The 11,935-nt window shown below is 39.6% G+C and overlaps 1 protein-coding gene across 8 annotated transcripts in view; it reads left to right on the top strand.

Moving 5' to 3' along the window:
- The window catches only part of PTPRK (protein tyrosine phosphatase, receptor type K), a 608,487-nt gene that overhangs the window by 124,947 nt on the left and 471,605 nt on the right, over window positions 1-11,935 (top strand). For all 8 annotated transcript variants that reach the window (XM_019538012.1, XM_019538011.1, XM_019538015.1 and 5 more), the window contains exon 2: window positions 7,488-7,610. In XM_019538012.1, coding sequence (XP_019393557.1) covers window positions 7,488-7,610 — 123 coding nt within the window. The remainder of the gene's footprint in view (window positions 1-7,487; window positions 7,611-11,935) is intronic.

The raw sequence follows: 11,935 nt of genomic DNA, 5'->3' as shown, positions 1-11,935 counted from the left end.
GTGCCAGAATAATTCTCTCAAAAAGCTTACCCAGGATTGAGGTAAGACTAACTGGCCTATGGTTTCCTCAACCTGATGGCATTCAATACGAAAAAATGCAAGGTGCTGCACTTCTGGTGTGGGGGAGGTGAGGCCTGGGGGTGGGGAGCACATCACACTTGGCCTCCACAATGCTACACCTGCTAGTACCACGACTGAAAGAGACTTTGGGGTCACGATTAACCACAACGTGAATATGAGCCATCAGTGCAATCCATAGCTAGCAGAGCAAATAAAACTCTGGTTTGCATCTACCAATGCATCTTGAGAGAGACCCAAGATGTTATCCTTCCATTGTACTTGGCCTTGGTGAGGCTGCAGCTGCAGTACTGCATCCAGTTCTGGGCGCTACGATTCAAGAAGGATGTGGAGAAGCTTGCAAGAGTCCAAAAGAGAGCCGCACACATGATCAGAGGGCAAGAGAACAGGCCTTATGAAGACAGGCTGCGAGCTATGGGACTCTTCAGCCTGGAGAAGCACAGGCTCAGGGGTGACTTGGTGGCAGCCTATAAGTACATAAGGGTTGTACATCAGGATCTGGGGGAATGCCTGTTGACCAGAGTACCCCAAATGATAACAAAGTCCAATAGTCACAAACTCCTGCAAGATCCTTTTAGGCTGGACATAAGGAAAAACTTCTTTATTGTCCGAGACCCGAAGGCCTGGAACAGACTAACCCCAGAGGTGGTGCGAGCATCTACTCTGAACACTTTTAAGAAACATTTGGATGTTTATGTTGCTGGGATCCTTTGACCCTAGCTGACTTCCTGTCCCTTGGGCAGGGGACCAGACCCGATAATCTTACGAGATCCCTTCCAGCCCTAATGTCTATGAGATATGTGAAGCATGTGTAGAATCTTCAACAGAAATACTAGCTGAACTTCTGTTTCTCTTAATTTCCCTGTTAACCATGGTGTAGTGGAGGATAACTTTTTTCCTACAGGTAAGTGGTAGGCTACTTGTATTTCTTTTGAAATAAATGTTTGAAGCTTTCGAAGACAGTCTAAGTTATTTACTTCTGGGTTTTTTAAAATTATTGTTAATGAAAATTTAAAATTGCTTACCCAAATTCTGTGAATTTTACAACTAAAAGTAAAATGGTTTTGTGATTTTCCTCCCCCCCATAACCTTTAATGAATAGTTTATTTGTCTGGTTTCCTTGAGATTTAAATATAATCTTTCAGAAGAAACCAATGAAGGAAAATACTGTATAATTTAGAAACTGAAGCCTCTTAACTGTAATCCAGTCTTGTTTTTTGAAATGAACAAACAGCATGTACAGTGAAAAGTGCTCTTACAGATTCCCTCCATGTACTGTTCTAAGATACTGTTCCTACTTTTATTAAGGATATATTAACAAGATGATCTTTTTTGTTAAGCCTCAGCCAGAGTTTGACTTTTTAAGGCCAGGGATTGAAAGAACTGTTTTTCAGGCAGGCAAATATGAACAAATATTATGCCTTGGACTGAAACAATGTATATTAATTTTGATTAGGGCTTGTAAAGACCACTTCTAATAGTTATTAGCTCGGCCATATGAGAAAAATAAATTATAACTATATAGTATGGACATTCTTATTGGTTTCATAAAGTATAGGGCATGCTTTTTAAACATCATAATAATCAAGTTTATCTTAGACCATTTTGGTAGGTTGATAGTGGCATCCTATCATTTCCTTAGTCTCACTTAGTGATTTAGTTACACATCTGAGTGTTGGCTTATCTTGCACATTAAATATTGATACTGTGGTAATGCTCACAAACCTTCATTGGGATTGTCATTCTTGGATATTTTTTCCTTCATTTATAAGCTGAACCAGCTCATTGCAACAATCATTCTCTCAATCTTTGGTACCTTATTAGAAATTTAGAACAGGTGGATATTGGTCAATCAGTCAGTTGTGTATGGTCCCAGTGGTTTTTGAATAATAGCACTGTGTGTCTTCAAAGTGCCAGGAGCTAAAGGAGAGGCATCAGAACCGATGCCTCCCCTTTACTTTAGTCTCAAAAAAAGAGAAGGGGTGGGAGGGAGAAACGCTCCAGGCTTATGTTTTGTGCTATCGTAACTGAGGTGGGGTGCATCACTGGGGCAGCAGCTTGCGGTGGGGAATGGGTGGATACAAAAATAGAAGTGGTTGCTATGTGCACGGCAGCATCCAGTGCTGCCCTGGGAGTGGAGCTGCTTGGTTATGTCTCTGAGTTTACTAATTCCATGTTGATATTGAGAGTGAATTGTGGCTCCCTCACTGTAACCAAAGGATGTAGTTACTCCTAGATGTTGGAGATGAATGGGAAATGATGTGTCCATAACTAAGCTTTATGATATTGTGACATTTAGAGATTTTTTTTGGGGGGGGGGGAGGGGAAGGGGTGTCTTATTGCCTGTAGCCTGTAGAGAGCTAGCAGAACATGTTTGTCCTTTTTTTGATTTTACATTCTTAAGATAAGTTGAGCAACAATATATTTTGCTTTTCCTTGTAAGTATTTGGAGTTACCAGAAATACATGGGAAAGTGGTTTGCATGACTCTTTCAGTGTTAGTGATTCAGCATTATGAGGGGGGTGGGAAAAAACCTCATGGCCTAAAATGATTTTAGTTTTGTGTCAGTAGTTGTCAAAGGATGGATTTAAAAAGATATATTATTTTGAGTATCTGTGAATAGAGCCTCACCACTGTAGGCTTCTTTCCCATCTTTCACTACCTCCCAAGTACTACTTATGTTTTCATCAGTGTTATAAAATAAATAGGTTTTTTCATCATTGTTGTTACTGAAATAGGATGCAGGTGCTGGACTGATAAAATAGTAGCAGATCAAATTTTGCTTCAAAAATAGGGGAATTCTTTATGTTCTGCCTCATGGCGTTATAATGCATAAGTGGGTCTAATGCATTCATTGTAGTTATACACTGACTTTTATTTACCCTGAAACCACATATTGATCTCTGATAATGGCAAAATACCAGATGAGATCATGCCTTTTTCTCCTTTTGGTAAGGCAGTTCTTGCGTAAACTGGATTTTGTAACCGGGCAATAATCCATCCTGATAACTTTTCTTTTACATGGATACGATAAATGTGCACTTACTGGGTTTGCTGAGGCTGCAGTAATGTGCAACAAATAACAAGGCCTGAATTGCTTGTTGTATATTGACATGCTAGTTGTTATTACTAATCAGAATCCTGATACCTAAAATTAATAGTGGGTACGAAGAACAGCAATTAAGAACATTCATCTTCCAAGTAAGTCAATGTGAGAGTCACTTGTAGTTTAAATTTTATATACTGAGGGCACTTAAACCATTAAACAGGGTAATAGGTGCCCTAAAGGCATTTGTTTCAAAGCAGTATGTCATTTTGGTACTGTGACGGGAGACAGCGATAACTTCGCTTTAAGGGAAACTGCTATTCATTTATCAATTAAATGTCTATGGAAATGTACGTTTTTGCTGTAGAATGATCATAGCAAGGTATTGTAAGTTAAATCAAAGGACAAGATTTATGTTCTAACCTTTTTAGTTTTATCATGACCAACGTTAATTAGAAAGGTCTTTTGGTGGTAATAGGACACTGGAGTTAGAACTTTCTTAAAGGCATAAATATTTCTTTGATAAAACTGTTTCTCCTTCTGTGCTTTGCTGTCCTTGACAGTGACACTGACATGGCAGTCAATTCTGTGTAGAATATAAATGTTGTTCTGGGATTTTGTAGTGCTTGTATTGTCATGCACACATTCTTATGTGTTTCATTCTACTTCATGGTTACATGGCTGACATTTATTTAAAGCATAACAGAGAGTGGTTACCCAGTACAAATGAGTATGTTTGTATTGTACTGGTACAAATAACCCTAAGCCTAAACTCCAAATTTTGGAAATTTTTAAGATTGGTGCCTTGGAATGCTATGGCATTCATGTACCAGGATTGTAGCCTTATGATTGCTTTACCAGAATGACCTCATTTAAAATAAAAAAATTAAAGTGTTTTTGTGTTGTTTTTTACCAATTGTATTGATTCAGATTCTTTATAGCAGCCATGTTTTTTAAAAAGTAAACCAAAAGAAATTATACAGTGGTTATATTTTAACATACTTTTGTCAGTAACTTCCATGAATAGTGTCCATTTTGTAGAAATCACAAATATCTGCCCAGAGTTGTAGGAAATAGGATAGTAGGAAAGTAGGACTGGAAGGAATCTCATAAGGTCATCTGACCCAGTCCCCTTCTCAGGGCAGGATCATCTCTGACTAAGCCACTCCAGCCAAGTATCTTCCAGTGTGCTCTTGAGAACCTGTTGCAATACTTGACAACCATTGTAGTTGGAAAGTTCCTCCTAATTTTCAACCTAAATTTCCTCTGCAGAAGCTTGAGGCCATTGTTCCTAGTCCTGTCCTCCTATAGCCAGAGGAAAAAAAACCCTCTCTCATAATTGCCTGTGACATATTTAAAGACTTTTATCAAATCTTCCCTCATTCTTCACTTCTCCAAACTAAACCATCATAGATCTTTCAGCTTCTTCTTCTACAGCATGCTTCCCAGGTTTCTAATAATTTTGTTGTACTCTGCTGAACTATTTCTAGTTTGTTCTCATCTTTTTTAAATGTGAGTCTAAAACTGGACCTCACTAGTGCTAAATAAACATTAGAGGAAATGATTCTTCTGCTCCGAGTCATGTTTTTGTGAAGAGGAGGAGCTCAGTCATACAGGCTGGAATTGATTGAGAAATTGCCACTAAAAATTAGGTTTTTAACTAGTATCTTTTTTTAAAACATGCGCTCTTTATAAGATTTTAAATTGTTATTACTCATTAGTAAGTTATTTTGGCTTTCAGCCAAAATGTGTTTAATATTCAATTTTAGTTTGGAAAAACTTAATTTATTTTGCTATGGGTCATCCCGTAACTTTCCCTGCAGCTCTGCTCCTGGGCTGGGTTTCATCGTTTCATAGTAGCTAGGGTCAGGAGGGACCTGAACAGATCATCTAGCCTGACCCCCTGCCACACGCAGGAATGAATGGTGATGACAGGTGATGATCCAACCTCCTCTTGAATTTGCCCAAGGTAGGGACGAGGACCACTTCCCCGGAAGTTGGTTCCAGATTTTGGCCACCCTAACGGTAAATTATTGACTTCTGATCTCTAACCTAAACCTGTTCTCCATCAGCGTATTACCATTGTTCCCCATCACCCCAGGTGGTGCTGGGGAGAAAAGGGCTCTACCTGTTTGCTGATGGTCTTCCCAATGAGTTTGTAGGCAGCACTAGGTCCCCCTTCAGCCTCCTCTTGCCGAGGCTGAACAGGTTTAGGTCTCTGTCTCTCCTCATAGGGCCTGTCCTGCTGCCCTCTTATCAAATGGGTGGCCCTCCTCTGAGCCATCTCCAGGCTGGCCACATCCCTCTCTTGAAGTGTGCCTCCCAGTACTGGATGCAGTACTCCAACTGCGGCCTGACCAAAGTCGCATAGAGGGGGAGTATCACCTCTCTGGACCGGCTTGAGATGCACCTTTGGATGCATGACAAGGTATGGCTGGCCTTGCTAGCTGCGGTCTGGCATTAGCGGCTCATGTTCATCTTGGAGTCAATAATGACTCCAAGATCCCTTTCCGCCTCTGTGCTTTCAAGAGGGCAACTCCCCAGACTGTATGTATGCTGTGGATTCCTTCTCCTGAGGTGCAGCACCCTGCATTTATCTACATTGAACCCTATCCTATTCTTGTCTGCCCGCTTTTGTAGTCTGTCTAAATCTATTTGTAGCCTTTCTCTCCCTTCAAGTGTGTCCACCTCTTCCCAGATCTTAGTGTCATTAGCAAACTTGGACATCATGCTTTCCACCCCTTCATCCAAGTTGCTGATGAAGATGTTAAACAGTGCGGGCCCACAGTCCTGTCTTTTGTGAAGGGGATAGTAACTAGCATGGTTTATTGAATCTTCTTCATTTCTATTTGGGAGGTTGTGGCATTTGAAGGGGGAGAACAATCAGGCACCAGATGCTATGTAGATAGAATAAAAGTGACACATTGAGGATAATCTCAAATTTCCTGTATGCAGAAATTTTAAATGAGTGGTGCTCAATATTTTGGCCCCAGGCCTTCCCATCCCTGCATGTTGGGATTGCATCCTGGGAGCCTAGCATGACCCCCCTCCCATCCTCATGATGTTGGGATTGGGTCCTGGGCCCAGGCTGCAGAGCTGTCCATGGGTCTGGAAATTTCAGAGCACAGGAATAGTGCCACCACCATTTCCCCCAAATTTCTGGATGTGTGGTGAGCCCTGCAGGCTGGATGACCCAGGGCTGAGAGCCGGATGTGACTAGTAGGCTGGTGATCGAGAACCCCTGTATATAAACCATAGCTTCAAACTCCATCTTTCGGTATTATAAAATGAGAAGTACGGCCAACCAAAGAATAATACAGGCTCTGCAGCATGTTAGTTTGTTTATTAACCACAAGAATTAGTAATTGTAACTGGAGGAATGGTTAATTGTGTTGATGTACTAGCTCAGAGGCTATTGAGACAGAAATAGAGTTCACTTTTGTGTGCAGCCTGCCTTTATCTCTTAAGAAATCTGAAAGATTTTTCCTGATCTTATCTTTCATTTGTCAAGTGAACCTGTAAATCCCATGGATTGCTTACTATTAATGAAAATAACAGCTGCTGCAGTTACATGTGTGTTACTTATGGGGTTTTTTAGTGCAAAGTTTGCACTATATTTTTCTTTCCTTCCCTCAGATTTCTTTTGACCCGGTATTTTGTCTTTTGTGGCTCCATTCATCTTTCCTCCCATCTTCCTCTGATTCCCTCTTCCTTTCTTTTCACTTTTTTTTTCCTTGCTCTTCACAAGTGAAAAAGAGCTTTCAACTTGTTCTCTGTTGTGCTGTATTGTTTTAATAAAGCAATAGCATCAAATTACTGTGCAGTAATCGAAATATTATTTTATGTCTAAGTAATTGTTGTTATATTATCAGAGCCCTCTTTCCTCCCCTTTTTCATTTCCGTGTAAGCGTGTGCTTTGTCATCAAGTTGTATTCACTGCTTGGACTGTGTAGTCTGTCAGTGCATTAGAGTTGATTGCACCTTTACTTGTGTTAGCTTTGTTCATTGCTTTCAATTCTTTCCCCTCTTAGTCTGGATAGCATGTCACTTTTTATTATGCAAACATTAAGCCAGGTTCCACTTTGACTTTAGTAGCATAATCTGTGATTTCCTGCTTCAATAGAATATGCTGTTGGGGGAATTTAGTTCTGAGCAGCAGAGAAAATTTTAGAGAATAACATTGATGGATGAGATGCTTGAGATTTTTAGCTCTGCACATAAAAGCTTGTGAACTGTCATAGGTGGTGTGGGCTCTGTGGTAGATGCACCTAGAAGAAACACCTTTGCTTTGAATTATAAAGGATGTTTGTTTTAATTAAATGAAGATTTTGTAAATAATAAGCACTTGTTAACTTTCTTTTAGGGGGATGCACTTTTGATGATGGTCCAGGTCCCTGTGATTACCATCAAGACTTATATGATGACTTCGATTGGGTGCATGTCAGTGCACAAGAACCTCACTATTTGCCACCTGAGATGCCTCAAGGTGAGAACAGTGGTTACGGTACATGCTAAACAAGAGAAATTTGTGATCTTTGTTTCCTCCTTTTTTTGAATTTTGACATTTCCTTACAAATAGCCTTTGAAGTTGACTTGAAATTAGATAGCCTTCTTAAAAAAAACCAAACAAAATATAAATAGGTAGATCTTTGCAACGTTCATAAATTTTACTGTATGGGAACTTCCTACTGAGTTTAATGAACATCACCTATCCAGAAACTGGTAGAGCTTCATGGAAGAGGACCACCTCAAATGTCAATAATTCTGTTTGCTCAGTTTCCCGTAATCACATGCACACACACTTAACCAGGTTCTAGTAACTGAATGCTAAGATGCATAATGCAATTGTACCTCTGAAGTGACATTTGATACTTGGACCAAATCGGTAAGATTAATATTAAAGGAGGGAAAAAAAGATTAATGAAAGAAACTGGCTGCTTATCATCTGGGGTAATCAGAGAGGCTTTGATTTATGGAAATATTGCCATTGTTAATTACTATTTAGGACAGGTAATGAATAACTGAAGAAGTACAGTCTAGATGACCTTGCCTGCTCACCTTTGATGAACAGCTTAATCGGTGCTTCCCAGACAGCATGATATGTTGAGAGAATGAAAGCATTTGAAATTCAGCTACATTTTCCAATTAATAGGACATTAAGTAATTAATCATGCAGAGGAGGAAAAAAGGTCATGTCTACTTTATTTGTATCTAATATAGTTCCTGTTTAGGATTGTGTGTGGTGGGGGGAGGGTGAAAGGCAGCATAAAAGGAACTAACTCTTTCACCATTTGTTTCTTCAAACTCTTATTTATTACTTGTATATTCCTATCTTCCCTTCTCTCTAACAAACAGTACTTTTACTCCTGTAACTAGTGACTGAGGTAGGCTGTCACTGTTTCACTCTGTTGTTGTTAATTTATGTACGTGGATACGTTTTATCAGGCACTGTGTCTGTTAAAGTAGGATAACATGTTAAGCCACTTCCATACTTGATTTAACAGGCTATTTGGAGCAGTGCATTTCTGCATAAAGGAGCATAGATTTGAGCCCATAAGGATCACATTCATTGCTGATGGTATTCTTATAAAAGAAATCAAGGTAGTGCCTCCCCAAGAAAAGCTGTAATTAGTTATTCTCAGATTAAGTTGTGGTTTTAAACCACAATCAGCCTTATAAAAAGGCATAGAATTATATTTACTCAGTAAGTATCTGTAGAAATAAAGTATTCTGAGACTTCAGATCCACTTTGTGCAAATGAATGGCAATTTGAATGAGTCTAAATGACAAGATAACTCTTGCTTCTCCCAAAATAACACATCTGTCATCCTTAGACAGTTTTCAACATGAAGTGTCACTCTGCTTCTTGACCTGACACCTGCTTTCTGTTCAGTTCTCTACTGCACTCTTTTTGTGTGGAATATCATTTCTTATCCAGATATGTCATACAGATACTAGAACTATTTTTTTCCACATGCTATGTTAAGAACTCAGTAACTTACTCAAATCATCAACTGTTTAACATGTTGGAGGATATAGGGAATACCACAAAGCAGAACATTACTACCAGTTCATTTCTGAGTTGCGAAGTCTGAACTTTTATATTTTAGATGTTTTAAAATCTTAAGTTGAAGTCTGGGGATTTGGTAACCAGCAGAAACTGCTAGGTCTTTAATATGATTACACAGTCTGATTAGGATTGTTAGTATTCAAAAGATCCGTTATACATAACCAAACTCTTCTATTCAAACTGCTTCATGTTTAAAGAGTTGGACATTCATTCAGCGGTAAGGAATTTACTATGCAGAAGAAAGTTTTTATGATAGTCTTAAGGTACTTTATGAAACTACTTCTGAGCATGTGTCCCAGTTATTTCAGACTGTCTCTACCTTCATTGCTTTGTGGAATGCTGCCTTGTTTTAAAATGAAACAGTTCTTATGTTGATAGGTCCCTGGTTCAGTTTTGGCCCAGATTCCTAATGACTGAAAGATGTGAATGCCTTGATGCATTTTACATTTTGGCCAGTGTAAAATGATTCGTTATTTTTTAAAACCATTTCTGGATGAACATCTGCATTCAAGTAGCTATCACCAACTTGGAAGTATGAGAGTGTCTTTATCAACTTGGGATAGGAACAACGCAAAGGTTTTCAGAATCAGAAGTAAGGTATAGTGAAGCAGACAGTTTTGTGAGGTAGAGAGTGTGGGTGCAGGAGCATAGGAATGTAGCACTAGGCTAATGTCAGATACTGGAGCAAAGATGGAGATACCTTCTTGCTGGCTGAAGCTGCTGTTCAGAGAAGTAGTAGAGAGGTGTTGGTTAGATAATCCTGTTAAAAACTGCCCTGCTTTCATTGTCCTAGCGCTAGTTTGAAATCCTAGATCAACAGTTAGGAGGAGAAGTGGTACGGTGAAGAGCAAGGGAGATAGAAGAGAGGAAAGGAAAAGAGCCATCACAAGTGTAAATGATGGCTCCCAGCCTGGGGAGACATGAGGTTGCTTTGGTGGAGGGACAGCTGTGATGGCCATTATGCAACTTGGACAGAGCAAAACAAATAAAAAGTCACTAGATTCCTTGGGCTCCTCCATTTTTCCACATGACATTATTTGACTTCCATAAAATAGAGAAAAGTAGGTGCAGCTGCAGGAGAGACTAGCAGGTAGAAGGTGGAGAAAAATGCAGTGTGGTGTTTGTGTGGAAATCACCATATGTTTGCCAGCATTATATAAGCCCCCTCATACCAATTGTTGAAACCAGCCTGTGGTGAGCAGCCAGCAGCTCCCTGCCCAGCTTCTTAGAGATCTCTGTAAGTAGCTATTGATCCACTGGAGAGACGATTAATGAGAAAATGGAGAGAGATGGTGCAGGTAAAGTTAAGTTGATGTTATTTGAAAAATCTTGCTTTAATGCAGTTGTTGACACATGCCGTTGATCTCTTTCTTCAGATATAAATTCAACCCACTCCTATGTACGTTGAGAGAGATGGAGGGAAGGAAGCTATATGTGGTTATGGACTGCACATCAGAAATGTGATAAGTTAGGTACACGGGTAGGAAAAAGGGATAGGGGGTCAGTTGTTGTTTAGATTCTTGTTTCCTACTCAATTCTTTCAGGCAAATATCAAGCCTGCTGTAGCCATTGGCAAAAGTTTCCTCCATAGAGCTTCTCTGTAGGTGTGGGGAAAGAATGCTGTTACTTCAGATGTCTCTGCAAAAACCCACATGCCTGCCCCTGATGCTTGGGCTTTGTTCTTCTCAAAACCTTTTGGTCTGAGAAAATATCTGGGGAAAAATTGCACATCTTTGGTATGGATTTTATCTTCTAATCTTATCAGATTAAAACATGGAACTAAGAAAAGACCATAATAGTCAACGGGGATTATCTCCTGGCTGGATCTCAATTTCTAACTATGCCAGAATATTTATGAAAAGTGTGGGCTAAAAAAAATGGTGTGTGTGTGTGAAGTCCTCTGTCATTCGAGTGACAGAAGAAAATTTTATTCAGACTACTCACATTTTCCAAAAAGTTTTCCATTGAACAGAGATGAACCATGGAAAATTTCAGACCTGAAGGCAAAATATTTCAGAACGTTATAAGCATGTGAAAGCTAGTTATAATGGAAAGTGTTTTGAAACCCTAACTCTGGTAATTGCTACCAGCACATCAGTCCAATAACCTCTTCTAAATGATTAATGCAGCTTCAGACATGTTTTCCTGTACTGGTCTAGACTGAAATTTTAAAATTATGAGTAGGAAGCAAAACCTTCTGCCATAGGGAAAAACTCCACATAACCTTTTTAGTACATGTGAAGAGACTATTTACTTGCAAATGGTTTTAACTGTATTTTTCATGATAAGAGATCTAGATCTCACTATCAGAATCAGTGGAAAGGATCTAGTATTTTCTAGTTACTGAAGCATCTAGTACAGTCCATTTCCTTTTACTTTGCATTTTTCCTACGTTTTAAGGCTGCTTAATTGCTGCTGTTATTTTTATAGACAGAGGTACCATCTGACAATTCTTGTCTACAAAAGCTTGTGCCTCTAAACCAGTTCATCTCTTTTAGGTGCTACCCTGCCTTGTCAACTTCCTTGCCATAATGCCAGTAAAAAGAATGAAGGGTTTAAGAACCCTTTGGAAATGCTGGTCTCCCCCAAACCCTTCTGGTGCCCCCTAGTGAGTTTATAGACAGTCACCAGGTCCCCCCTCAGCCTTCTCTTGTGAAGGCTGAGCAGGTTCAGGTTCCACAGTCTCTCATTGTAGTGTCTGCCCTGTTGTCCCCAGATCATGCGGGTGGCCCTCCTCTGGA

This window comes from Crocodylus porosus, unplaced genomic scaffold (genome assembly GCF_001723895.1).
Source record: "Crocodylus porosus isolate Cpor-Errol unplaced genomic scaffold, CroPor_comp1, whole genome shotgun sequence".
In the NCBI taxonomy this organism is placed as follows: domain Eukaryota; kingdom Metazoa; phylum Chordata; order Crocodylia; family Crocodylidae; genus Crocodylus; species Crocodylus porosus.
Note: the sequence above shows the minus strand (reverse complement) of the source record. Positions and strands in the feature narration are given on the sequence as shown.